This window comes from Acanthopagrus latus, chromosome 10 (genome assembly GCF_904848185.1).
Source record: "Acanthopagrus latus isolate v.2019 chromosome 10, fAcaLat1.1, whole genome shotgun sequence".
NCBI lineage: Eukaryota > Metazoa > Chordata > Actinopteri > Spariformes > Sparidae > Acanthopagrus > Acanthopagrus latus.
The window spans coordinates 7,089,549-7,116,223 of record NC_051048.1 but is presented as its reverse complement, the minus strand read 5'-3'; the positions used below and the strand labels follow the sequence as shown (position 1 = coordinate 7,116,223).

The 26,675-nt window shown below is 42.4% G+C and overlaps 3 protein-coding genes and 1 long non-coding RNA gene across 12 annotated transcripts in view; 2 read left to right on the top strand and 2 right to left on the bottom strand.

The window, feature by feature from the left end:
- Window positions 1-26: 26 nt before the first annotated feature.
- On the top strand, window positions 27-8,529 carry aadat (aminoadipate aminotransferase). 2 transcript variants are annotated; one of them, XM_037112966.1, is made up of 14 exons: window positions 27-152; window positions 573-649; window positions 1,458-1,626; window positions 2,210-2,342; window positions 2,456-2,530; window positions 2,611-2,820; window positions 2,960-3,025; window positions 3,152-3,234; window positions 3,948-4,044; window positions 4,578-4,639; window positions 4,757-4,821; window positions 5,956-6,062; window positions 7,002-7,103; window positions 7,203-8,529. In XM_037112966.1, exons 2-14 carry the CDS (start codon window positions 583-585, stop codon window positions 7,242-7,244), a joined length of 1,278 nt encoding a protein of 425 aa, XP_036968861.1. In that variant the 5' UTR covers window positions 27-152; window positions 573-582; the 3' UTR covers window positions 7,245-8,529. The 2 variants fall into 2 exon arrangements, with proteins under 2 accessions (XP_036968861.1, XP_036968862.1); XM_037112967.1 differs by lacking the exon at window positions 27-152 and adding an exon at window positions 165-359.
- Window positions 8,530-8,946: 417 nt separating this feature from the next.
- LOC119027613 lies at window positions 8,947-11,203 on the bottom strand. Its single transcript, XR_005077431.1, has 2 exons — window positions 11,065-11,203; window positions 8,947-9,100 (listed from the first exon to the last, which is right to left on the bottom strand). It is a non-coding gene; the product is annotated as an uncharacterized LOC119027613 (long non-coding RNA).
- mfap3l (microfibril associated protein 3 like) lies at window positions 11,116-20,144 on the top strand. 2 transcript variants are annotated; one of them, XM_037112964.1, is made up of 3 exons: window positions 11,116-11,265; window positions 13,092-13,500; window positions 17,929-20,144. In XM_037112964.1, exons 2-3 carry the CDS (start codon window positions 13,179-13,181, stop codon window positions 18,891-18,893), a joined length of 1,287 nt encoding a protein of 428 aa, XP_036968859.1. In that variant the 5' UTR covers window positions 11,116-11,265; window positions 13,092-13,178; the 3' UTR covers window positions 18,894-20,144. The 2 variants fall into 2 exon arrangements, with proteins under 2 accessions (XP_036968859.1, XP_036968860.1); XM_037112965.1 differs by having other exon boundaries at window positions 11,249-11,382.
- A 1,591-nt stretch (window positions 20,145-21,735) lies between these two features.
- Window positions 21,736-26,675, bottom strand: part of clcn3 (chloride channel 3) — a 36,832-nt gene continuing 31,892 nt past the window's right edge. For 6 of the 7 annotated variants that reach the window (XM_037112953.1, XM_037112957.1, XM_037112955.1 and 3 more), the window contains one exon: window positions 21,736-25,054. In XM_037112953.1, the coding sequence (XP_036968848.1) occupies window positions 24,854-25,054 (201 nt within the window). In that variant the 3' untranslated portion in view covers window positions 21,736-24,853. The remainder of the gene's footprint in view (window positions 25,055-26,675) is intronic. The other variant, XM_037112958.1, reaches the window with a different exon arrangement.

Genomic DNA, 26,675 nt, shown 5'->3' with positions numbered 1-26,675 from the left:
AACCGTTAGCCTTGAATGTTTTTCTTTTTGTTTTACAGACTGGGTAATGTAGTTCTCATTCCGGAAACGGCAGATGACCGCGGCACGAGTTCGGTCAATCAAAGCATACATTAACCAGAATCCACCGGGGCAGTGGAGCCGAGATACGCAAGGTCAGTTACGCAGCTGAACGTGGGGCCAAATTAACCATTAAAACTGTTAAATGTATCTAATTTATCCTGTATAATTTATAGTCACCTGTTTGGTTTAGCGTCTGAAATAGTTTGCATTCCTTCTTGTGTCTCTATACGCTCACTTCAACGCAATTTAGTTTATTTTACAGTACAGCTGGTCTGATAAACTCACGCTTGTACGTCTCTGTAAGTGTAAACATGCCGGAACTGCTAATGTATTCACACACAGTCACACCAGAGTCATTTTATGAGTTTGATATCAAACTGGAAACACGAACACACACCTACAGACGCCTCCCTCGCTGTTTTCGGCGATTCGGCAACAGGTGGAAGCTGCACACTGTACTGTAAATCTCTCACATTCGTCTGTGTGTGAGAGGAAAGTGGTTTTGTGTTCAGGACAGGAGCCATGAATTACGCTCGGTTTCTGACAGCTGTCAGTGCGGCCAGGAAGCCGTCCCCCATCAGGATGCTGAGTGAGTATTTCATCTGAATATCATACTTTGTACTGAAACTAATGTGACAGGTGTTGCAGGACAGAACAGTGACAGATTTATGGTATGTAGTAGAACCAGATCTGTTTGCTGAAACAACACCCTGAGAGAGTTTTTGCTGCTTGTCATTGTGTCGTCTGAGATGGTAAACTAAAGGTTTTTTGGATTGTTGATTGTTGAGAAAACACCCAATTTGAAGACATCGCCATGTATCTTTATATCCACAAGACAGGGAACTCGGAATCTCAACATATTCTGATTAAACCAGCACAAACTTTTCATGACTTGGAAGTTTTTAATTATTTACATGCAGCCAACTTGGTACTGTTAATTATTGTTTTACTGTTTTGCCATCTCATGTCTATTAACCTGGGCCATGCACAGAGAAACAGTCACGAAATTGCTGCCAAAGTAAAATTAAAACATATGTTAACTGACGGAAAATAGATACCTAAAATGCAACAATTGATTCAAATGTTTTCTGTTGTTCTAGTTTTATTTTCACTTAAAAAAAAATCCTGTTTGACCAAATCTGACTGTGCTTTTTAAATATAAGAGTATGTAAAAAAACAACAAATGTAACTTCAAGCTATACCAGTATCTGTCAGCTGTGTCTTTTCACTTGCAAACTCTTTAAATATGTTCAGAAGTTACTTAAAAAGTAACTACATTTTTACCATAGCTTAGAGTACAGAGTCTGTGAGCGTCTCCTCTCACATTAGGGTCTTCTAACATGCATCGTGTCTGCAGTTTGAGACCCCTCATCTTCTCTATCTCCCCCTGTATGAAGCCGAGCTGCAGCAGCGGTCGCCTCCCTCCCTGATCTCTTTGGCCGGAGGAGCGCCCAACCCCAACACCTTCCCCTTCCAGTCGGCGACCATCCAGGTGAAGAACGGACAGACGATCACCTTTGACGAGGTGGCGATGAACAGGGCTCTGCAGTACTCTGCCTCCAGCGGGTGAGAGGCTGACACGGGAATGCTGGAGTCTTCTTCGTGAGATTAAAATGCGATCATTTCGACATGCATAATAGTCAAGGATATTTATAAAAAGTTGTCTGCCTAAAATCTTCTATTTACTTTAAATTGTGTAGATAAGCATACAGGAGTGTGTGGAGGTTATCGCTCTGCCGCAACCCTTATCTTTTTATGACCACCTCTGTAAACAAAGCTGCAGGTGACTCCGCCTGCAGATTCCAGTGGGTTCTGTTAAGTTAATATTGGTTATGGGTGGTTTATATAATCTGTCAAGAGTTTACACTTTACACAAGTAAAGACTAATTTCTACTGAAGTACATTTACTCTACTAGTAGTAAGTAGTATTTCCATTTTCTGCGACTTAACACTTTCACTGATATTGCAGCTTTTACTCCATCATATTTACCTCAGAACTTAAGTCACTAGTTACTTTGCAGTTTCAGAATTTGACCCCCAAAAATATTTACCATAATCGAAAAATGCTGTTTATTGGATCCAATAATTGGTCAGACCAATAGTTAGTTGATCCTTAGATTAAAAAAGTCTAATTTCCATTCCTACGTAGAATACCCGAGCTGCTGACGTGGATGAAGAACCTGCAGAAGAACCTCCACAACCCGCCGACTGCCAGCTACGCCCCAGAGAAAGGCCAGATGGACATGTGTGTGACCACTGGGAGCCAGGAGGGGCTCTGTAAGGTAACTTGGACACCAACAATGCTCTGAAATCCCTCGACTTGTGCAACTGATTGTTACACGACTGGCTCATTGACCCCCAACATGTTTCTGGGCCTGTTTGCTCATTTCCTCAGGTGTTTGAGATGCTGGTGAACCCCGGAGACAACGTTCTGCTGGATGCGCCCACGTATTCGGGCACGCTCGCCACGGTGAGAGAAATTTATTTAACGTGCACATTCACATACGTACCCAACCGTCTGTAACCTTGTGGCTTCCTTGTTTCCTGTAGCTTGAGCCGCTCGGTTGCAACCTCATCAACGTTTCCAGCGACCATCACGGCATGATACCCGCAGCCCTCAGAGAGGTTCTGTCTCAGTGGGACCCCTCAGAGGTCCACAAGCCCGGCAGCACCGCCCCAAAGATCCTCTACACCATCCCCAATGGAGGAAACCCTACCGGTGCCTCCATGACGACGCAGAGGAAACAAGAAGTGTATGAGGTTTGTCCTCCCTGCTGATAAAGCTATGAATCCCGGTGACGGAGCCAGTGGAGCGCTGACTCTGTTAATTAGAGGTCCCTGTGAGACTGATTTCCCTGCTGATTCACTCTGTCGTTTTCTATTAACGTCTGTTTAACAGCTGGCCAGGCAGTATGACATGCTCATCATCGAGGACGACCCCTACTACTTCCTGCAGTTTGACAAGGTACTAAAAGAGTTCACTCACCTCCTAATTTTTGTCTTTCAGAGAGGTGAAACAGATCAGTTGTAAGTTGTCACTTTACTGTCTGACTTTGATACAAACTGATTTATGTCGTCATGTGTTCGGCAGCCGTGGGCTCCCACGTTTCTCTCCATGGATGTCGACGGGAGGATCATCAGGACAGACTCCTTCTCAAAGATCCTGTCTTCAGGGTGAGGGTTTGGATTTCTACTTTTGTGTGTGTGTGTGTTTGTCTTTAAAGCCAGTGCACATGAAGCCCTGCTGTGAACATTTAAGACGATTGCTACAGCTCAGTGTTTTTCCCTGTAAGAGTCGGGACCTGATATGGGGGGCGGGGGACTGTCCTTTTTACTACTGCAGCCAGACAATATTTTACTTCAGATTGTATATTACTGTTTATTTAGATCAATCATCACCTACATCATCTATTTATTAATATCCCTAACCATTATAGTTATTTCAAATCCACTGTCAGCAGTCTGAAAAATGGTTAAAAAAATCCATAATGTTGCACTGAAGAGAGACTGGTCGAGTTCTATAACTCGTATGCAGTATAATCAATAATTATATAATCTATGTGCTTTTTTAGGCCAAAGACACTGAGCAGGAGGACAGCATGCCATGTTGTTTTCTGCTTTACTTTCAAACTGACTGTTGAACGCTCTGCATGATATATAAAATCAGGAGTTAGTCTCATAAAAGCTTTGGCCAGTTTCAAGCTTAGTCTATAGGATATACATTTTTAGAGCAACATGCATGGAGATAAAGTAAAGTGAAGAACTATTCTGTGTGTTCAGGGATGAATATTTCAAGTTAAGTCAGCTTAAATATCCCACATGTCCTCCTGTGTGGGAGAATTTAAACTGCTCCTGTGTGACTTGTCGTGTCTGTGTTTTGGTTTTAGACTGAGGATCGGTTTTGTCACTGGCCCCAAACCGCTTGTAGACCGCGTGGTGCTTCACATCCAGGCCTCGACGATGCACACCAGTACCTTCACACAGGTACTCTTGATACAAATAACACCACCACACCCTACTCAATCAGTATGCTGCTTTACTGGTTAAGACAGGAACTTTGTTGATACATTTATTCCTGGATAAATGTTGCGGAGGACGATGCTCAGACGCCTGAACCACTTTTTCCAAACACTTGTGAGTGCCAGTGACGAAGCATATTTCTGAGCAGCGTCATCATCTGCGAGAGGGCGTGTGTCGTTAGTGAATTCTAATAACACGATGTGGCACGTCTGGATCACAGCAGCTGCAGAGGAGGTTTTAATAAGGCGGCAGATTAATTAAGATCTGCTGTCATCCTCCTCTGATTCAATCCGCTCCTCGGCACTTTCATCTAATCCGTCCTGAAATGTTGACAGAGATTTAAAAAGCGTTCACACGTGTACTGAATTGTCTTTTTCACGTGATGCCAGTGTTAAACACGAACAGACAAAAACAACTGTTTAAAGGCTTTGTGGTGAGAGAAACAAGGTGTGCCCTGAGTCATCACATTATATCACCTCTGTTCTGTCTCTTTTCAGCTCATGGTGTCTCAGTTGTTGCACAGCTGGGGCCAAGAGGGTTTCCTCCAACACATAGACCGGTACGTAACTTCCCACAATGATCTGATCTGACTTTTTAAGACAACAGTTGCATACATTTCAAAACACGTAGAGGGAGGGATTAGAATGTAAGAAACTGGTTTTCTTTCTTCTTGCAGGGTGATCGAGTTTTACAGCAAACAACGCAACGCCATGATCCGCTCTGCCGACAAGTGGCTCAAAGGTTTGTGTGTGGAGGAGTTCTGACAGAGTTTACTGGCAAAACAGTTTACATATGAGCAAGAAAATACAATGAACTTAATGTTTTTAGACAGTGAACTAAACATCCTTTACATCCAAGCCATTGCAAAACGAGTTCACTGGATGGTTATCACCAGTAGATGAACCTCTTTGTATCTCTGCAGTGCATCAGAGTTTTTTAAATGTGGAGTCTGTGACATCATTCAACCAGCAAAGACTGATTTGTCAGAGCTGAAGGGGCAGCAACAGAGCACAGCGAGTGGCGTCACAAGGACGTCAACAGTGTTTGTGTAATTACTCTCACTGCCACAAGGGGGAGACAGAAGTAAACACTGAATGCATTTTGGTGAGAAACTCCACGTAAACACAAGTTATGTTTGTTTACAACGAAAAAATGTGTCATCAATCCCCCAAAATAAAAAACCTGTAGAAAGCCAGCTCTGACAATAGAGAGCTCCTCTCTAGACTGTCCAATCAGTGGTATAATCAGTGGCTGGCTGGTGTCCTTTGCAACAACAAAGACACAGACATGACATACAGATAGGAACATAGAGGAGGATGCAGATTCTGAGTCTGTGACATTTACATTGAACATGAGAAACCCGCTTATTCATAATCTAGTATACATGATCAATAAAAACAGTGTCCAGGTTTCTGATCACCTTCCAGCAGGTGTGTCTTGATGTCTCACAGTCTCAACCACTGACTGTTTACATTATCCAGGCTTTTGAAACCAGTCTGTGAGGTTTACATTATGCAAAACTTAAAACAGAATATTTCCAAAACCCAATCATAACCTGGAGAGAAGTAAAGGAAACTCCAGATTGGTCCGTCCACACAAGAGAAATCTGGGCCTATGAAAGCAGCTATGAAGATGAGGTGGTCACACAACGAACTACGTGTCCAAATGTATTGATTCATGTCACTTGTAACAACAACCTGATGCAAACATCTCTAACAGACTGTGCGTTGTCCACTTTAGTTACGTCTGAGGCTTTTTACGGAGGCAGCACTGAGGAAGACCACAGAAGAGACATCCGGCCCACAATGAGTCAGAAAACACGCCCACGCGTTGCTTTCCTTTCTCTAAACTGTGTGTGTTTGTTTGTGTGTCTAGATGTAGCAGAGTGGCACGCCCCATCTGCAGGCATGTTCCTGTGGATCAAACTAAAGGGCATCTCCGATACGCAGCAGCTCATTATGAAAAAAGCCTTGGAGAAAGAGGTCAGCACACATCCTAATCCTTTTTTATTTCACTTTAAAGCCCTCGCATGTGAACTTCTTGTGATGTATTATGGAACAGGACCCCAATTAACTCTGTCCACTGAAGGTCAGCACACACTGACTGTACTCCAGCATGCTAATCATAGTTACCCAGGGTGCATTTCTGTCCTTTTTTTCCCTCTCTGTTGCTCTCTTTGCGAGCAATGTTTTTGCACCAGGGGCATGACAGGGTTTTCTTTTTTCTTTTTCTTTTTTGTTTGAACAGAGTGTAGGATGGTGCATGTAAAGCGGCCATTATGTGCACTGTGAGTGGGTTCAGCAGCTGAGTGTTTTCCCTCCCACACACACACACGCACACACACACACACACACAAAGCATTTGTAAACCCCTGCTAGCCAGTAGCTTATTGGCTGTTGCTAAACAAGAGTGGGCACAATCAGGCTTTTCCAAGGTCTGCACAGTAGGCGTCAGGATATTAAAAACTTCCACACAGCAGATAGTAAAGAGTCTCTGTTTCCTGAGCTATCAGAGCAGGAAACACACAGACTCTCTGTCTGAGTTTTTATCGTTCCCATCATTCAAAGCTGTTATAATTGCCTTCGGGTTTTTCTCCGTGCGATGCAGTGGATTGTAACAGGCGGTCAGAGATTTTTAAGCATGGATGTTTCTGAAATATGTTAAAGTCACATTAGCATGTTGGTAGTCAGGTCCAGAATAAACAGATGAAATTGAGGCCACATTTAAATTGTAGATAGCATCCTTCAAGTCTTCCTTGTCTTGTGTCGTCCGGAAACTGTTCAAAGAGAGGAGTGACGTTGATGTTTTGTCCTCTCGGTCTGACCTTCGCAGCATGAAAAATACCTGTTTATAAACTGAAAAACAAGAAAGGTAATGCCCTTATGAAGTAACATGAGTCATGTGTGTGGTGTGTGCTGAAGGTGCTGCTGGTTCCCGGAGGAGTATTCATGATCAACAGCAGTGAGCCCTGTCCCTACGTCAGAGCGGCCTTTTCTCTGGCCACACCAGAGCAGATTGATGAGGTATACACACACACACACACACACGCACACGCACACGCACACACACACACACACACACACTTCTTTACTGACTTTAATCTCTCACAAATCTTTCCACAGGCCTTCAGAAGACTTGCTTCTCTCATCAAAGAGGCTTTGTGATCAAAGATTTAGTCGTCCTGGAAGATACTGGAATTTATTGAACTTACTTGAAGATTTATATGTCCAAATGTATTATCGTGTAGCTGCAAACTCGCTGCCTTTTAGCAACAATCAGGGTAGTTAGTGTCAACCAGGTCATTCACATGAATCAGGAGATCCAAAGTGTTTTTACCTTCGCAAATGGGTCGTACTTGAGGTAAGTTCTTAATTATGAATGTTTGGAGGCAACAGAGCGACACATTATTTACATGTGAGGTACTTGTACTTGAGTAGTTCCATCTTCTGCTGCTGTAGACTTCTACTCCACTACATTAACAACATTAGTTACTAGTAACTTTGCAGATATAGATCAAAAATATGAAATGTAATGAATAAATAAGTCCTGATGTTGTTATCTTAACACTAAGGCGTTCTTTACACCCGGGGTAGATCTCACAAGGATATAAATTAAAATATCAAATGTACGGAAATTTATTATAATTTCCACCACATTTACCAACAAGGGATAAACACATTAAAGATCCTTTACTGTCGAAAGGGAGACTTTGACTATAAACTAAGTCTAAGCCTTTGAATGTGCTGTCAGGACTTCTGTAAGATTGTGATGTCATAACTAAACAGTCGCCGTCCTCAGCTTTAAACACCGGTGGGCGGTTCCTGCACAGGCCTGTGAGGGCCACCCAGTTAGAGCAGACTGGGCTTAAGGGTAGCTTAATGAGACAGGCACTAAAACAGAGCATTCAGAGGGTGAATAGAGGTGCTGCAGCGATGAATAGTGTGAAAATAGTGTGTTTTTGAACATTACGACTTGCAAAAATGTTCTTGCAGATGAGCAGAATACAGGACCTCTAATGCATCAATAAATAGAATCCAATCTGAAATGGACTTTTACTCTTGGTACCAAGGTATTTTTTGACACTAATACTGTTCGATGAAGGACATTGACTTGCAACAGACTGTTTCTACGTTGAGCTGTTATGACTTGCAAACGTGCATGTGAAACATTTGTTCAAGAAGGGATACATGATGATGCATGATGTGTGTTCTCTTGTAGAATGTTATTGACTTGTTGTGGCCCAACTTACAGATTTTAGTTTTGTTAATATTTTCAAATGTGTGAAACATCTGACTATATTTGTACAATAGTCAAGAGGAGACAATTAGATTTTTATTATATGTTCATTATTGAAAGCTAGTTAAAGAAATGAAGAAAATTGATTGTTACTCTAAACTTGCACCACACAGTGAAGCTGTCTTTATAGAATAAAGTTTTTATCATTCAGTATTTTGTCTTTTGTGTCACTGCTGCTTCACTAAAACATCAAACACACATAGACCTGTTAAATTACTTCAGCCTAAGACACAGATTGTGTGGTGTAAACAGGCCTGCTTCAGAAAGGTTTTGTTTCTAAGATGATGATTGGCAGAGCTAATCATCGTGAAATTGAACAGACACTTTTCACAACATCTGTGGTTTATCACTGGTTGAGACGCATCAGTTTCACAATAAACTGTTTTTCATACGTAAACTGTTTCCCCTTCTCCATTTGCAGTAGGCAAACATTTCCCAGACACTGACACAAAAACCAGCAAACATGTTCAGAAAAAACACATTTGTTTCAAAATATATTTGAGGAAGGAAATGTGTTTTTGCAGGAGCTTTGAGAATTTAAAAGTACATCAACCCATGTAGTCTGGTGCCTGGATGTTTATGTTGAGACTTTTATTTTCAGTTTGCAGTTTACAGCCTACAGTGTCAAATCAATCATAGAACTTTAAACTGAACAATCTGCTGGTGCTGGTGGTGGTTAGCACTTTTTCGTTGCCAGAAACACGGCTGGAGACTTCCTGACTTCCTGTAAAAAAAAAAAAATTTAAAAAAAAACATTTCTTTTGTTGCCACAGACACAGCTGGAAAGGTTTTCTTCAAAAAAAAAAATCATATCTAAAACCTTCCTGTGCTCAAACTCATCATTGTTCAGCAGAAGGGTTTTACAGCACCCGCTGACACCAAGAGTGTCCATCTATTGGTTGAATGTGTTTTCTTCCCCTTTGTACACACTTTCTCCCCACTGTGTTAATATGTAGCACTCTGTGAGCTCTTAGAGGTGTTTGTGGAAAGCTGAAACATTCATCTGTGAAGGAGAAATGGGGTCAGAGGGGCGGCTTGAAAATCGTGGTTCTGCAACACTTATTTACTGTGAAGAAAAGGTAAATAAATCTTCTCATGAAGACTGCAAAGTAGGCCCTTTCAGTGTTTTAACTGGAGTTATTAATAAGTAAATAGTATTAGGCAGGTCTATATTGTACAGTTACTAGTACGGTACCAAACTTCCCTCTAAACTTGATCAACTTTGGTGCAAAAAAGTATGTATTCTCAAAATATAGAAACATGAAGTTACAGTACCTCTAATCTTTACTTTCCCATTTGTGAATTGTAAAGAAAAAAATATGGAATGTCTAATTTTGAGACAAAGATTGAAAGTGACGACTTTCAACAAACACTTTTGACAAGCTAAAACACAACCATACACACTCATTCCTGAAAATATCCATGGTTTCTATACATAGATGGCGCATTATTGACTTAGGTAGTGAGTGTTTGCTGTGGCTGTGTCGATTTCCGAGGTTCAAGGTCAGTCAGTTATTAGCTTTTGCGCACACACAAACGGCATGCTCAGCCTGGACGACCTGCTCTGGGCTTTATTTAGACATGCTTTTGTTCTGCCTTGATTTCTTCCAGGAATGTTTTTGTTTCAAAGGGAAGTTTACCGTTACCTCCGGGAATTTATGTGCCCGATCTTGTTTTGTATTGTCTGCTATCCACAACATCGTATTGATGGAACATTTAGAATGATGTCAGCACACAACTCCATAAAATATAGTTGTTTTTTTGACATTTTAATGCAGAAATACTGCATTTTATGTTATTAAAATGTCTGTGTCATCTTAACACCCAAGTGGCTGAAAAGTCAATTAAAACTACTTTAACCCTGGGTGTGTAAACAACAATGATAGCAGAGTCGGTGAAACAACAGCTAAAATAAGCTAGTTAGCTGCCTGTTCAGGCATCAAATTATATTTATTTCCTCTTAAATAGGTGTGGGACAAATACTGATACATAATCATATCACATAGCTAACTTTGTTTTGTGATGTGTTATCGTGACAAATATTGAAAAGCTGTAAAAACTATACATTGCAGTTGATGAACCTGTTAAATTAGTCAGAATACTTTGTAACTAAAGTCGGCCTTGTAAAGATGGACTAGTCAGTAGATGAGTCTCTGACATCAGGGTTTAATGTCCTGGACATCTTTTGTAGTCTCATTCAGCCACTTGATAGCAGACGCTGTTTTTAAGACACGTAACCATCTTATATTTACATGTAACGATGTATTTTATGTAGTTGAACCAAACGTGTACATATCTTAAGCCTGTGGCAACCACAGACCTTATTACAGGCATTTAACCTAGAACACATTTAAAAACCCCATTGAATTTTAGAGGAGGGAACCGGAAGTGCGGATATGCTAACTGATTTCCGGGTTACACACCACTCGGTTTGGATTCTGGGCAATTTTTTTGTATATTGCAATGAATAATTACATTCATAATTCCTGTTTATTGCCACTGTTGGGGTAATTTATTTATTTATTTATTTTTAATTGTTCACATTACACTGAAATTACCTTTAATTATCATGAATTCTCCTGCAATACATCGCCAAATCTGCTGTATCGTGACACCCTCGTTATCCTCGTCTACTATCAAAGTGGCATAATTAGTTGTAATTACCTAAATAGTTCTGTAATTGCCCACCTGCTCTGCGCTCAGCCCGACAACGGAGCCGTGTTACCTCCCAGTCCGTCCACAGCTCCCACACACACTCGAGCTGCGGGGTTTAGCGTTACACAGCGGCGACCAGCAGGAGGAGGATGGAGATGCCGGAGGAGTAATTGACGACAAAACATCGACTTGTGGCGTTTCCCCCCTGAACATTATTAACGACGGACACACGATGTGAGTATGAACAGGTGATTTGTTAACCGGAAAACGTCAAATTAGCTCGGTTTTAGTCAACGTTTAGCAGCTAACGTCGACGCTGAGCTGGCCGTTTGCTGCTGGATCCTAACGGAGGTAACGTTACTGCATTTCTGGACATTAATCCGGTGTTTCACACGGTTTTTTACAGACTGTCTCGACTGTTGCCTGCGGTAATGTTCACAACTCGCTTCGGCCACTCGTCAAATGAGCTGTCGTTTTGTGAATATCAACCAGCCGCTCGTAAACGTTTTGCAAGTGGCTCAATTCTGGAAGGGTCCCGTGATGTGAAAACCACCGTCCAGCACATAGCCGCGTCCCACGCCCTTGTTTTGTGACAGCTAGCGTTCAGACGTCACCGTTTGAGGCGACGAAATCGTGTAAACACTCGTTAGATGTGACTGATATATGCAGTGAAGTGTCTACATCGTTATGGGTTTCCATTCGTGTCGCGTTTGGTGGCTAACGATGTCACCCTCGCTGGATGAAGCTATGAGTGGAAAAAGAAGCGGATTAGGAAGTAGACGGAGCCCAAAACCGTGCTCCGTTATTTGGTAATGTGGCTTTTGTTTTCGAATTAATCGATTCACGAGGTGCTTTTATAACAGGTGAGCATACCTGTCGAAAAGTCACGTTATAAAAGATCCACTGCAAGTTATAGATGTCTTTTTTTTTGCGTTACTTTAACAAAATGTCACCGATTTTTAGCTGTGAAAACAGCTAGATTAGACTTGACTTAATGCTGATGATTTGTAATGTTAGCTAACAGTGCATGAATATGATCAGTGTGTTTGTACAATAGTATAACGTTACAGGCCATTTTGCCAGCATGGTTTATCAGTTAGAGCCGAGATGGTTGCTGATTTAGCTTCTAATAAAAGGTGTTTTTTTTTTTTTTTAATGAGTCGTCGTCTTAATGCAACCCTTTAAGACTTAAAGGAGCACTATGCAGTCGTGTAGTGTTTTAATATTTACAATATTAATGAGTTGATAGTACAAACTCTTAAATATTTATGCTTTCCATAAGTGAATAAACAAGCTGTTTGTTGGAGGAAAATAAGGTCCCCAGAACGCTGTTTATGTGTGGCGGACCCTGCCACCTATCTAGCTTCATACATAGTGTGAAACTGTGTTGTCCTTTAAGGACTGTTTGTTTATCCAGGCACAAACAGAATCAGTCAATTAAGGACTTTTTCTTCTGATTAAAAGTCTTCCCCCAAACAAGGTGGAACACCTTTGGAGGAAATGCATGTTAACGACGTTAGCCACGCGTACCAAACAGTTTCAGGATGTAATTTGTAATAATAACTGGAAAGGGGAGGTATTTGAGAAGTTGCAACCATCCAGTTTTTGTGCTGGAAAATGATTGTAATTGCCACTGAAATACATTTGGAAGAAATAAGCTTAATTTTAAAAAAGATTACCCATTTACAGATGAAATTATTCGTTATTAATCTGCAACCATTCCAGCCATTTTTCTCAATCATATTTAGTCATTTTTTGAAATCTGACTCAGGCTTCTCAAATGGGAGGACCTGCTGCTTCCCTTTGTTTTAATTCAGTGCAAACTCGCTATCTTTCTGGGCTGTTTACAAAACTTTGTAAGAGTCATTATTCACTGTCTGCTGATGTCTTATAGGCCAGATAATTAATTAGTACTGAAAGTAATTATAAGTTTTAATTTGAGGACTAGTTTTAAAAACGGCCGCCTTATCAGTTTGTTCCAGCTGCTGAGCATGACCTCCTGCCCAGGAACAGCATGTTTTCTCTGATTAATAAATGCCAATCACTTTCTTCTCTTCCAGTGAGATGTTTCAGGCCACAGAGCTGAATACCAGACTGCCTTCTACAATCAAGAGATAGCCAGTCTACCAGATGGAGACCCAGGAGGAATGACAAAGTCTCTTCCCCCTTGGGTGACACACCGACAGTTTGAGAAAATGCACTGGGCTGGTGGATACGTTTTTCTGGTCCTGGCATCCCTTATCGCCTCTCACACCAGCGGGGCCTTATCGGTGGACACGGAGGGAAACCGCACGGATAACGGCAACGTGACAGACGGCGGATTTGTCCCAGTTGTGTTCACTAAAGTAAACCAGATAATTGCCCGGGAGGGTAGCTGCGCGCTGATTGATTGCAATGTCACCGGAGAACCGGTCCCCAGCGTTCAGTGGTTCAATTCCCACGGAGACCGCCTGGACACGGAGACGAACGGTAAGACTGAGTGTACTGTTACTTTAAACCTGGTTTCCTGTTCTCTTGGTCACCAGTACTGCACGTCAATCAGTTACTATTTAATGAGCGGCAAATGCAGACCAGAGGCAGCTTTCTTATTTACTATGAATAAGGCTTATGAAACTTCACAATTTAAATGAATTAAATTTCCTTCAGCCAGTTCAGTGTGCGATCACATCGGTCATGCGCAGTATTTCAAAACTTCCAGAGTTAGCTGGGTGGCAGTTTTAAAGATATGGGTTGGTACATACATAAAAATAGTCTCACATCCATCAGAGTAGTAGTGGCTCAGTGAACCATTAGTTTGAGTTGCAGAAATGAACCTGGGCTCAGCTCGTTTTGAAAAAGGCTTGAAGAATCTTCATACTACTGAACTGAGTGTCTAATATGGATAAAAAAATCCCCCGTCATTGTTAGTTTACTTTGCGATGGCCGTATATCGTGTGATAGAGTGAAATTAGGGGTAGAAAGGACAGAGAAACTGTTTATGGATCAAAACCTAAGAATCAAATCAAAATCAGGGTGCAGAAGGTGTGACAAGGAAGACGCTTGAAGTGCATTTGTCTTTAATGAACTATTTTTATCTGAGCTTTATATCATGATCTCTCCTGTGGGTGACGCTGATTCTGTTGTCCGAATGGGTGGAAGGATGCAGGGAAATCTGCACCATTTATGCTTTGAATTGTTCTATAAATCCTGTGTTTGCAGCGAAAGATACAGACACACATGTCGCCCTGGTTCCTGCAACCTTTTAGCACATAGCAACCTTTAAAAATAAGGCCTCAGGTCAGCCAGTTGCAGCACTGCCTCTTAATGACAGAACACATCCAGAAATGTTAAAGTAGCGACCAAAGCATCACCCACCTCTCGCAACAGATACTTTATTTACATTTGTGACGTTATTGGTATAAGTGGCATGCCTATTATAATAGTATTCACTATAGGGGTGATATACAGATGATACTTGCACCGGACATGCCTGAAAAAACAGAAGTAGTAGCCAGTTCACATTTTCCAGGATGTTTTGTTTCGAGGAGCAAATGTGGAAAGAATGGCCGCCTCTCTGAGGTGTTGACATGCTGTGACACAGGGAAAGTGGACAGTGTTGTGTCCTCTTGATGCTTTGATGCTCATAAAGACAAAACAACAGTCACAGGTGTTTTAATGAATATCATTCACTACAGAGAGCGTGTGATCGGCCTCTTTTAGGACAAAAGAAGTACTCGAGGGCACACAGATGTTGCATGATAATGGTCGTTAACCCTCCAGACGAGAGAGAAAAAAGGGAAGAGCGAACAGACAAAACAGGAAGTGAATACCTCGTAGACTAGTGTTGATCCGTCTTCAAGTCTGATATGCTGCGGACGTTTCTCTTTGAATCTTTAATCAGAATGAAGCCTGACTTCTGAACACGAAGTCTGAGTGGCCTTTTAGTTCCTGAGGGAAATTCGACTATACTCTCACACATTATAACTGGCTGCAACGATTGTCTTGCTCTGATGGACTTCGTTTGCCAATTAGATTCCAGGGATCATTTAAACAGTCATTTTTCATTTAAGCCATCTGTGTGTGAACACTGAGCAGGAATGCAGAGTGAAGGGTTGTTTTGACGCTTCTCCCGAGCCGACCTGTTGAAACCTGCCTTGAGGTAGCGGCGGCAGAGTTGTTATTCTGGCCCACAAACCCAGTGCGTCGTCTGTAGCATCACACAGCTTCTCCCCTGTGTCACACACGCAAGTACAACTAGGACAGACTTCCACCGCAGCTCGCTGATAAACGGTAACCTGCCCTGGCTGGTTTCCTCTGCAAATATCTATTACTGCCTCTGAGTCAGTGTAGTATTGGGCAGCACATCAATCACATCACATGATCCGGCGGTGGAGGTAAAATTAGAAAATCGCGCTCTCGCATGTAAAGGCGGAAGGGCGGGACGCTGCTACATTTCCTGACCAGCCATCAGTCTGCTCCAGAGAATACCAGTGTGGGAAATTGGCCGTAGAAAGGCGGCAGAAATGTTTTCACGGCCTCTCACAGACTTCAGAGATGCCCTCTGTGATATCTCCGTCTTGTCTCCCACACAGTAGAGACAGCCAGTAGTTGAGGAGGAGTTGCGGATGATCTCACTGAGAGTTTGCTGCAGAAATTGCCAACGTATTTGCATCACATTTACATATGGTTGTTATCAACCCTGGGTAAATATAATAAGTATATGGTCCATCTGAGAGTTTATGTTTACTTTGGCTACTAAGTGTTTGGGATTTACTTTGCCTGATTTACTTGGATTTTTCCCGTTGTACCGATCCGTGACTTCTGCATACCGTTATATCCCAACTAGTGGGTTTTTTGCCACAGAGCTGCATTATAGATTATAAATCTAAATATGAGGTAACATCATTAACCCCTTAACAACTTAATTAATCAGATACAACAGAAACCTTAGACACTGAATTTATTTAAAGGAATAGTTTGACATTTTGGGAATTAAATGTGTCTACTTTGTTGCAGAGCGTTAGATGACAGGATTGACACCACTCTCACGTCCATCTGTTAAATATGAAGCAACAGCAGGCAGCCCTGTTAGGTTAGCTTAGGTTAGCATACATGCTGAAAAGAGACCGCAAGCTCAAAATCCACAATAAAAGAACATTATTAAACACATCATGTTTGATTAGTAAATCAGTGAGTAAACTGAAGGGTAACAAGGACTATTGTCAGTTGTACTGAGGGTTTTGTGCTGGACGGTTTCTTAGCAGAGACTCGGCTACAAAATACTCCTGGCTGTAAAGACAGAGTTATAGTCTTTACAACATGTTTTGAACGGGATATATATTATTTTATTTAAATGTATTTCCAGTCTGAGTGCTAAACTAAGCCAGGCTAAGCAGCTGCTGCAGACAGACATGACATCATTATTGATCGTCTTATCTAACTCTCCATCTACTCCTCAAAACTGTGTCTTTGAAAGGCTCCATACAGGCCGATCAATTCAACTACCTCACCCCCCTGATAAGAACTGATAACCAGAGCAAAGAATGAGAGCAAAACGCTCTGATTGGAACATTCAAATCTATTTAAATTACCTTTATGTCCACGTGTTACTGGTTAACTGACTTTGCTACAGACTTGGTTTGAAAGTTATTGTCTGCTTGTTTAAGCCAATAAGGTCATACAACTGGTTCACATTATGATAACCACACTGGGAAAACACAGAGGCACTGTGACACTGTAAGACACCAAATAAAGGAACATTTAGGAGCTCCTCTGGGTGCCTGAGCTCCAGAGCACCCACGTAATCAGCTCCTTAATGACTTGACTGAGAAAACACTGTTGTTGTTTGTGTAGACCTGCACTCGAAGCATCTCACACTACAGAAACATGTCTGTTTTTTTCAGATTTGACAACAGTCCTTAAATTGAATTAAATTGTGCCACTTTAATGTAATTGTATTTTTATTTTTTTTTATTTTGTGTAGACTGACCCTTTAATCTTGTTTTAATGCTTGTTTTTCTGGAGCTGCTCCAACATGTAAATACAGAGTTCTAGTTTTTGTCAGTCAAATCTGAGCACACAGCAGTCAGGACGCCTGCTGATACTCTCTCCTTCCTGAACTCAGATAAAAGCTGTGTTCAAAACCATCAGCTGACTAATCTGATATCAAACATACATCATACACCAACACAACACATGTAAGGGGAAGATGAGCACAGATGGAGGCTCAGTGCGCGCTGCTGCTTTAAGGACTGTCATAAACAAACTGCTGCTTTGCTTGCAGTCACTTGTTTTACACTGTTTTATAAATACACGTGCCAAAACAACATGTTCTGTTGAGCCGTCAGACTCCATAAATAAGAGTTACGACAGTGCAGAAGTACAAATCTGAGTAAGCAAGTTCCTGTTAGAAAGCAGCTGCAGAGGAGAGTGTACTGTCGACCCACTCAGCAGAGGAACAGATGCATTAAGAGGATTTTCAGGGTTTTAAACTTTGACCTCAGAGTGAGTTAGTGGGCAAACTGCATTTAGTGTTGGGGAATAATCATGTTTTTTTTAAAAGAGGTCAGCACAGTCCTTTTTCCCCTCTTTTTTTGTCTTTTTTTTACCAAATTTTAAAAAGTTTACATGAAGCTTGCACAATCAAGCACGTTAAAACACAAGATGCCAGATGTAAGCATGTGAGGAAAATACAGAAATCCAGTCGGCACACTTGATATTCCGTCCCTGCACGTACTTCCGTGCATCCTGCCACTAGAGGGCAACACGCAGGGTCAAATCGGTCTTGCACAGACCTCCAGCCTTCCTTCGCCTCTGACGACTTGCGCTCAATTTCCAAGTTGTAATACACCGTAGATTTCTTGTAGTGAGCAGTTCTGGTTCGCTGTGTTCACAACCTTTCTCTGCATCTTTCTCCAGGAGGGAAGTGGTGGCTGTTGGACGATGGCGTCCTCAACATTACCAGCATCGAGTTTGCAGACCGCGGGAAGTACACCTGCATGGCGTCCAACGTGCACGGCACCTCCAACTGCACGGTGACGCTGCGTGTCGTCTTCACCAACGGTGACATGGGCGTGTACTACATGGTGGTGTGCCTGGTCACCTTCACCATCATCATGGCCCTGAACATCACGCGCCTGTGCATGATGAGCAGCCACCTGAAGAAGACGGAGAAAGCCATCAACGAATTCTTCCGCACCGAAGGCGCCGAGAAGCTGCAGAAGGCCTTCGAGATCGCCAAGCGGATCCCCATCATCACCTCGGCCAAGACGCTGGAGCTCGCCAAGGTGACGCAGTTCAAGACCATGGAGTTCGCTCGGTACATCGAGGAGCTGGCGCGCAGCATCCCGCTGCCGCCGCTCATCATGAACTGCCGCACCTTCATGGAGGAGATCCTCGAGGTGGTGGGCGTGGAGGAGATGAGGCACACCTTCGTCAGACAAGCGCCCGAGGGATGCCGCGAGGGCCCGAGCAGAGCCATCAGGGCGAGAGACGTCTTCACCATCCTGCAGGAGAGGGAGCGAGAGCGAGGGCGCGAGAGGGAGCGCAGCGAGTCCCCCGCCGGCGACTCGGACAACTCCTCTGTTCACGAACAGCCGCAGCACATCGCCATCCAGGTGTCGGTCCACCCGCAGCTCGCTGTCGGCGGTTACTGCGCAATCGAAGCTCCACCTCCGCCAGAGAACGCTCCTCCCTCACCCTCACCGCTGACTCCTCTCCACCACTCGGAGCAGCCCGAGGAGGACCCTCACCCTCACCCTGACCCTGAACCTAACCCTGAGCCTGAGCCTGAGCCTGAGCCGAACCCCGACCAGGCCGCACCCGAACCGACTGAAGCTAACAAACCGGCTCCCTGCCAGGTGTCCTACGAGAGCAACGTGTGACCAAACAGACCAGAGGAGCGGCGAGTTATCCTGCTATGCATTTCCACTTGAAGACAAAAAAAAAAAAAAAAAACAACAAAAAAAGGTCAACTAAACATTTTTAGTTTCACATTTTTGAAAGAAACAATCACATTTTTTTAATCTTTTCTGAACGGAGCAATCTCTTGAAACCTTTGTAGGCTGAACAAAAAAACAAAAGAAAAACAAATCAGGAGGTTTTCAGACACTCGCGTTTCTCTCACTCTGGACTGTCATGCTTGAATGTAGACGGAAGGGGTCAATCAGTATAATCGTTAATGTAACAGGCAGCGAATTGTAAAGGGACATTTCTTGTGTTGAGATTTTCATAGCTCTGATTATTATTTAATGATTTCGGGTACTTCTCTCCGGGGGAGGAGGGAGAGAATCGACGATTCTTCAGTTTTTAGTTTCTTACAGTTCTCTGGTTTTTACGACTAACTCTGGAAATCTGCCTCAAGCTGCTACTCATGTTGTTTTTAACGAACCATGAACGATCAGCTTCCTTTTACCTGCTCAAGAATTCACATCCAGCTACTGTTACAGCCGATCCGCTGTTATTGTACAATGTCCTGCTCACCTAGAAATGCATGCTGGACTGAAAAAAAAAGATTTGAGAGTTTGGTGGCCATTTCATGATTGTATCGCCTACATGTGTTTCTACAAACGAAAACAAAACAAAAAAAAACCAACTAGTAGGCCAGATAAATGTGTGTACAGTGTATTTCCTGATTGGGTCACACACCTCTGGGTAGAGTTTTTGTCTTCTTTTCCTTTGAAATATTTTTAAGAGTATTATTATAATAATTATTATTATTATTACCCATCGTGGTGTGATTTTTTTTTTTTTTGTTTCTCAGCTAGTGTTAAGAATTAATTTTTGTCTTCTTCCTCGTCGGTAGAAAGGAGGAGCTCGTTTTCTTCCACTGTTTCTAGATGTTTTTATTTCATCCCTGACCCGATCTCAGTATGATCGTGCTTCTGCAGAGGCTTTACAGTACAGTTGCGAATCTGCTGCATGTTGAAAGTGCGACAGTGGAGATGTTTGACATCTTTCTGTGGGACTTAAAGGACTCCTTCCTTCCTTCCTTCCTTCTTTCCTTCCTTCCTTTCGCTTGGCTAACGGTCCAGTCTGCGGTGGAGACGAACTGGATGCTGTCCTGCTTTTACCGGTGCTCTTGAGATGCCTCTTTTTTTGTAGTGGAATAAAATGGAAGTGCTGTGTAAACTGGTTCCAAACAGTTTGTTCTATTTCCTTTCTTACACAGCTGCAGGGTTTTTTTTTTTTTGGTAACTGACAGTTTCAAAACTTAATTGAAGCATGAAAATACTCAGTGAAATTTGGACATTCTGGGTTTTACTTTTCTTATTCATGTCTTTCAGACTGAGAAATATTACATGTTTTCCAGTAAAGTAACCTAATTTAGAGTAATGCTCAGCGTGCTCATGATGTTTCTCACTTCAATACCTTCTAAAATATCTAATGATATTGTTTTTGGTACGTTTTAGGGCTTTTAGCAGATAGTTTCGTCCCAGCAAGTTATAGCAATTCCTACATGCAATGTACCTCTTTAGCGCCTTTCCACTGCTGAGCACTCTGACATGCAGACCAGGGGAATCGAACCAATGACCTTCTGATAACAAGCCGCTGGCTTTACCCCTGAGCCACAGCTGCTTGTACAATAGAAACTAAAAACTGTGAAGTCAAATGGTAAGAGAAAAAAAAAAATGCCATGAAAAGACAAGTAAAGTACAAGTATCTCTAATGTGTATTTGTGTACAGGCTACTTGAGTAAAGGAACTTGGTTATTTTCTACACTCTGCTGTTGAAGTTTGTCCTTCTGTTTTGACAAAGATAGTCCCCAAAATTGTTCTATAAAATCTGGAATTTGGTGAGACAGTCTCGCCGGCTGAAGCCAGCAGGTGAACTCAAAGGAAAAGGTCTGAGGCTGCTGACCGACAGAGCGGTGAATAATAGATGGTCTGTAACGAGACACGAGGAGGAGACGTGGAGCAGTACGCCTCTTTCAGCCTTCGTCATCGTCTTTGAGCTACTTTCAAACTCTGAAGGCCTTTTGTTTGTTGATGAGGGCTGTCTGTGTTCAGGAAGTGACGAGCAGAGAATCTCCTCCATCATACTCGGTCCAAAGTTTCTCCTAATCCACACTGAACATGATGAAGCAGGAGAACTGGTCTCCCTGACTTTTAGTCTTTATATTTTTAAAATACAGTTAAAAACTTAATGAACCGGTGTCTTTCAAAGTCTATGAGCGATGAGACACTATAAAACTTTTTTTACAGGCAGAGTATGACAAACGAACAGGGGTAAAATGATCCTCATATGTAAAATGTGTGAAATTATCCTTTAAAGATTTTGAAAAGTTTGGAAATATTTAGTAACAGCAGTCAGCAGCTGATCACAAAAACAAATCTCCAGATCAACTCACTGGACTTATTCTGTATTTTGTATTTAGGAACATTAAATAATATAAATTAAATAAAACCACAAAGCCTAAAGAAAAACTAACTCAGGTGCAGGCTCTCAACGATAAGTGCATGAAAACACAACAGGCAATAAAGAGGTCAGCAGAAATGTTTGTGGTTACGTACGTGAAATGATAGATAAGAGAAGATAAATGTGAAACTCATTACTGTGACGCCTGTTTTTATAGTCCTTAAAGTAATAATGTTTGATATCTTGTTGCTACCAGCGCCCCAAAATAAAATCATAGGACCCAACACCCTAAAACAGTGTGAAGAAGTTATAATTTGTAAAAGAATCTGTGTGGAAAAAACCCAAATAAAGACCCGAACAGCCACCATGTGCAATTTGAATATTTTCATAATTTTTAATTTAAAACAAAATTTTATCTTTTACATATTTTTGTTTTAAATGTACAATCAAACAATCAAATGTAATCATACATAAAATTCTCCATAATAATGCACAACTCTATCGAACACTATCCATAAATTAAAAACATAAAAAGGGAGAAAACATCGAGATCAGTATGAAATATAATGTTAGGCGACACCACTGGTTAACAGAGACGACGCCCTGCCGCCTGTCCGCCTGCAGCAGGACCGCCGCCGCAACGGAAACAAGTACACAGGACGAACCCGACCTTCCTCTCTCTCTCTCTCTCTCTCACACTCACACACACACACACACACACACACACACACACACACACCAGGCTAACTGCCACCTCTCAACACGTAAGGTGCTTTTGTTTGTCACCCGCTTCACCCTCACTTCATTTCCCTTCAAGGAGCTTTTTCATGGGAGTCGCAGGTGACAGAGAATCAAACACCGGTGTGAAAAGCCTAAAAACCTTCGCCAGGCACTTGGCAGACATAGCAAGACTGGATCTCATTTGTCCTTTGAGGTCATGAGATGATTGACTAAAGAGTTCTTTCAGACAAAAAACAAGATTAGATAAGTTCCAGCGCGACAATTCAGTCTTGATCGTGGAAACTGAAAATTAAGGTCCAGTTACAACCAGCACTTCTCCTTCACGTTGGCATGAAAGTCAAAGTCTCGTCTTTAATGTAAGATGTTTATCTTTGTACAACTTTGCTTGAACATTTAATGATGATTTGCATTTGTTTTTGTTGGTTTTGTCACTTGTTTATCTTCTTCTACGCAAGAAAGTTCCTGAAATGAATCATCATTCATGTGTTTGCTGAAACATTTTCTGGTCCCAGCTTTACTGCGGTTCAGACCATTATGATTCCAAATTATTCGTGTTCTGGAGCACAAAAAGTCCAATTCAGTGTTGTTAACTTGGGCTCTTCTACAACCCTGATGCCAAATACAGTTGGGATGCTGTTAAAAATGTAAATAAAAACAGAACACTATGATTTGCAAGTTATTTTTGACCCCTACACAATTGAAAACAGTACGAAGACAAGATATTTAATGTTCAAAACTGATCAACTTTATTGTTTTTGTAAATATACACTTGTTGAATTTCAGCCTGCAACACAAGAGGTGAGACGGCATCCCAAGTTTTAAGAAGTGGGGTCGCACCAAAACTGGGCTCAAGTAAATCTAAGTGAGTTAGTTTTAAAACTAGTTTTGCTTGTTTCTTTGAACGTCTAACAATCTTTTACTTTGGCTTTGGTTAGTTTTTCAAAAATCTTAGTTACCTAAACTGTCGTGGTGCTTTAAAGGCACACTCCGTAGTTTTGGAAAATAAATCAAAGAGGTAACATTTAAAAATGTGCAAGTTAATAATACAAACTCAGAAATATCTTTATATTTTAATAAAAGAATAAACAGGAGGTCCTCACATGGTTTCAAGGTCCCCAGAACGCTGTCTGACTGCAAATATAAACATATGTCGTAAAACAGGCTGAAATAGTATCGAGGACAGTTTGTTTAGTAAGTTGTGAAAATCGAGTGACGATCGTGCTCTTCTGATTATAATTCCTTCTCCAAAACTACATCGTGCCCCTTTAACTTTAACCCATCTGCACATGAAGCAGATTAAACCAAACACTGCCGACTGTTTGGAATCACAATTGACTAGAAGTGTGACGTGGACGAGGTGCCAGATAGATAAAATGTCTCCTTATATTTAAAAGAGTTTGTTTGTAAGAGTCTTTGCTCAGGTGGAAAGTTTGTTGTGTGAGTCAGCTTCACATTTCTTACAGTCATTTCTAAAAGACGTGGGCAGATTTCAGAAAAATAAAAGTATAAAAACAAGACGCGTGACATCAACGCCAGCTTTTAACCGATCACTTAAAACAGCGCAGATTTTCCAGTTTTGTTTTCGCTTCAAGCCGTAAAAAATTTGCTGATCATAGCGCGATCAATGAGAGATACGACAAGAGCAGAAGAAGAAAAAAAGGAGATCTGATCCATTTGTTTTCCTGTAACAGAGAACACTGAAGAACTCAGTCTGGACACTTCTTCTTTTTTTGTCTCGTTTTCTTTTACTCGCACACTCAACCTGCCTTCACACTGAATGAATCAACGGGTGTGACACAAACACACACACACAAACACACAAAGCTCAAGCTGGCTCAGAAGTGAAAACACACACTAACAAAAGATCTTCACTTTTTGTCCTTCTTGAAAGCGAACATTGTTTTGTTCTTGAAATACAGTACCCATCTATGTCCCTCTATCGCCCCCTCTCTCTCCCCAACACACACACACACACACACACACACACACACACACACACACACACACACACACACACACACGTCATAGCCACGTCCTTCAGACCGTCGTGTGCCGATGTGAGCAGCCGTGCGCCGCGTGATCATGAGCTGCTGCCGTCGCCACGTGTCTCGGGGTGATGCGAGGTGCGAGCGCGTCCTCTCGGCTCCCGTGGCGACCTGACTGGCTGGAATGTAGTGACACACACACACGTTCTCACACGCACACACACATAAATCACAGGTAAACAATGTATAGGACGGACAGGTTCTGGTGTGTGTGCAGGGGGTGAAGGGGGTGGTGGGGGGCCTGGAGGTTAAAGGTCCCTCATCGCGTCCCTTAATTCGGCGGTTCATTCTGACCTTTGACCTCTGGCCAGGCGACCTCAGCGGACACAACAGGTGAGGCACACGAAGAGTGCAAATGGGTGTTTTCTGTACAGCTTAGGGAGTCTTACTGTCTGTGTGTGTGTGTGTGTGTGTGTGTGAAGAGAGAGCATGCATGTTTGAGGTGAGTGCAAAAGTGTGTTTTTGTGATGTGTGTGTGTGTAAAAAGTGCATTCCTCATGTGTGTTTGCCTTCGACCCCGCGACCTCGCCGTGTCCTCAGCAGCCAGAACGTTAATAACAAAGTCTTTTTTAAATTTTTTATCGAGTCTGTTCCCTCTCGCCGCTGGTTAAAGTCTCTGGGAGCCACAGTCGGTCGGCGAGGTTCACCGTCTACAAAGCTCAAAACTAAAAAGAAAGAAAAAAAAAAAAGGGGTCCGGATGTCAGAGATTGGAGCCGTCCAGGAGGCGCACCTCCTCCTCCTCCTCCTCCTCCTCCTCCTCCTCCTCGCTGTCGCCTCCCCCTCCCCCCCGGCCATCCTGGAAGGAACGGATCAGTTGAACATGATGGACTCGGGATCTTGGTTTGCCATTTGAGCCATGTGACGCAGGATATCTTTTTTTGTGATAATACCAAGAAGCCGCCTGCAGAGGGAGACAAAGGGAAAGGAGGAGAAGAGTGAGGAGGTGCTGGTGGCTCGCAGCAGGAGCGCAGGAGAGAAAAACACCGCCATGTTTTTGTTGGCCGAGCGTGAATTTTCTCGATCAGAGACGATTCAAATTTCATTGGACGTGAATCAATAAAATCAATTTCTGGATTTGGGCGAGCCAACAAAAACACGACTCCCTGAGGAGGCAAAAGTCAGCAGGAGAAGGAGGAAGGAGGCGGGAGCAGGTGTGAAAGAGCGCATCCTCTAACCGGAGAGCAGGGTGTCATTTCAGACGCTGACTGGGCAGTTTTATGCTATCGCTGGTGAGAAGGTAGAACTGGATCCTACGAGGAAACAGGAAGTGGTGAAAAGGAAGTGGAGAAACTTTGGAGAGTCTGAGGAGAAGAGGAGGAGACGACCTCGTCACAAGAGTCAGAAAACTTTTAAGAGGATGGATGAACTTATTTTTGTCCGTGATAAAATTTAGAGGTGCTTGTACTTTGCTTGAGTATTTCCTTTTTCTGCTACTTTAAACTTTCACTCCGCTACAGTTTGGAGGCAAATATTGTTGGTTTTACTCAACTACATTTAATTGTTGTCTTTTGCTTTTGCGTTGCATCTGAGAGAAAGGAGCAACATTTGATTATTTAATTTTCAATCTGATTATAAAAAAACACCAATTCTGATAATTAGAAATGTAAAGAATTTTACTTTGAAAATGGCGACCATTTCTGAATGCACATCCTCAATTATATAAACTGAATTTCTCTCTCATACATGGAGAAGAGTTCACACTTTCAGAATGTGGGCAAAATAAATATCTGAGCTGTAGAAATAAGCATTTCCATTTCTGACAGGTGTGACGGAGCTGCTGCCGTCTCGTCCTCCTCTACCATCCAACACGTTTACCTGATCGACCCCGATAACAACGAGAGTCTGACTTAGTGACAAGTGTCTAAATATTCAGTTAGTCGAGATTGTTCCTGCGGATTCAAGAGCACGTCTCAGGCTGGGGTGATTGTAAGAATGGCTTTTGATTCGCCTGCTGTTTTAAACGTCAGAAATGACCACAAAGTGCCGACACTTGTGCTCTTGAATCCAGCTGTGAATGCAGTCTGAGGTCAAGTGAAGAGAAGCATCTGAAGCCCAACTAACAGAGTGCTACAGAGGCAGAGGAGAGCAGAGGTCGGGTCCAAAAAGCTTTGCAGTTTTTTTTTTTTTTCCCATTAGACGTTCAGCTTCATTTGAACCCTGGAGGAGGTGAATACACTACAACAGACATTCAGACCCAGGTCTGAGCGAGATGACCTGTCGGGGAGGATTAGAGCTACAGCTACAGGCAGCAGAGGGCATGAAACACTGGTGAGACATCACGCTGTCTGACCCGGGCTTCCCAACAGCAGCTGAGGTCTACGACTGCTCTGGTTCAGCTTGAAACCAGAGAAGAAGACAGTCGTAGAGGGTTGGGACAGCAGGTACAGATCAGTGTGGATGTGAGGGGTCGGCCGGTGGAGGCGATGTCTCCTGTCAGCCAGCAGTGTCAGCTCTGTCTCACGGTTTTACACAAGTTTAAGACCCATCTAAAGAATTTTAAATGTGAGCTACAGCTACATTTG

What these genes read in the sequence shown, in the direction of transcription:
- aadat (XM_037112966.1), top strand. Translation starts at nt 583, where the DNA reads ATGAATTACGCTCGGTTTCTGACAGCTGTCAGTGCGGCCAGGAAGCCG. An exon ending in ACTTCCTGCAGTTTGACAAG is followed by an intron (nt 3,026 to 3,151) that starts GTACTAAAAGAG and finishes TGTGTTCGGCAG; the next exon opens with CCGTGGGCTCCCACGTTTCT. An exon ending in TGCCGACAAGTGGCTCAAAG is followed by an intron (nt 4,822 to 5,955) that starts GTTTGTGTGTGG and finishes TTGTGTGTCTAG; the next exon opens with ATGTAGCAGAGTGGCACGCC.
- mfap3l (XM_037112964.1), top strand. Translation starts at nt 13,179, where the DNA reads ATGACAAAGTCTCTTCCCCCTTGGGTGACACACCGACAGTTTGAGAAA. An exon ending in CCTGGACACGGAGACGAACG is followed by an intron (nt 13,501 to 17,928) that starts GTAAGACTGAGT and finishes ATCTTTCTCCAG; the next exon opens with GAGGGAAGTGGTGGCTGTTG.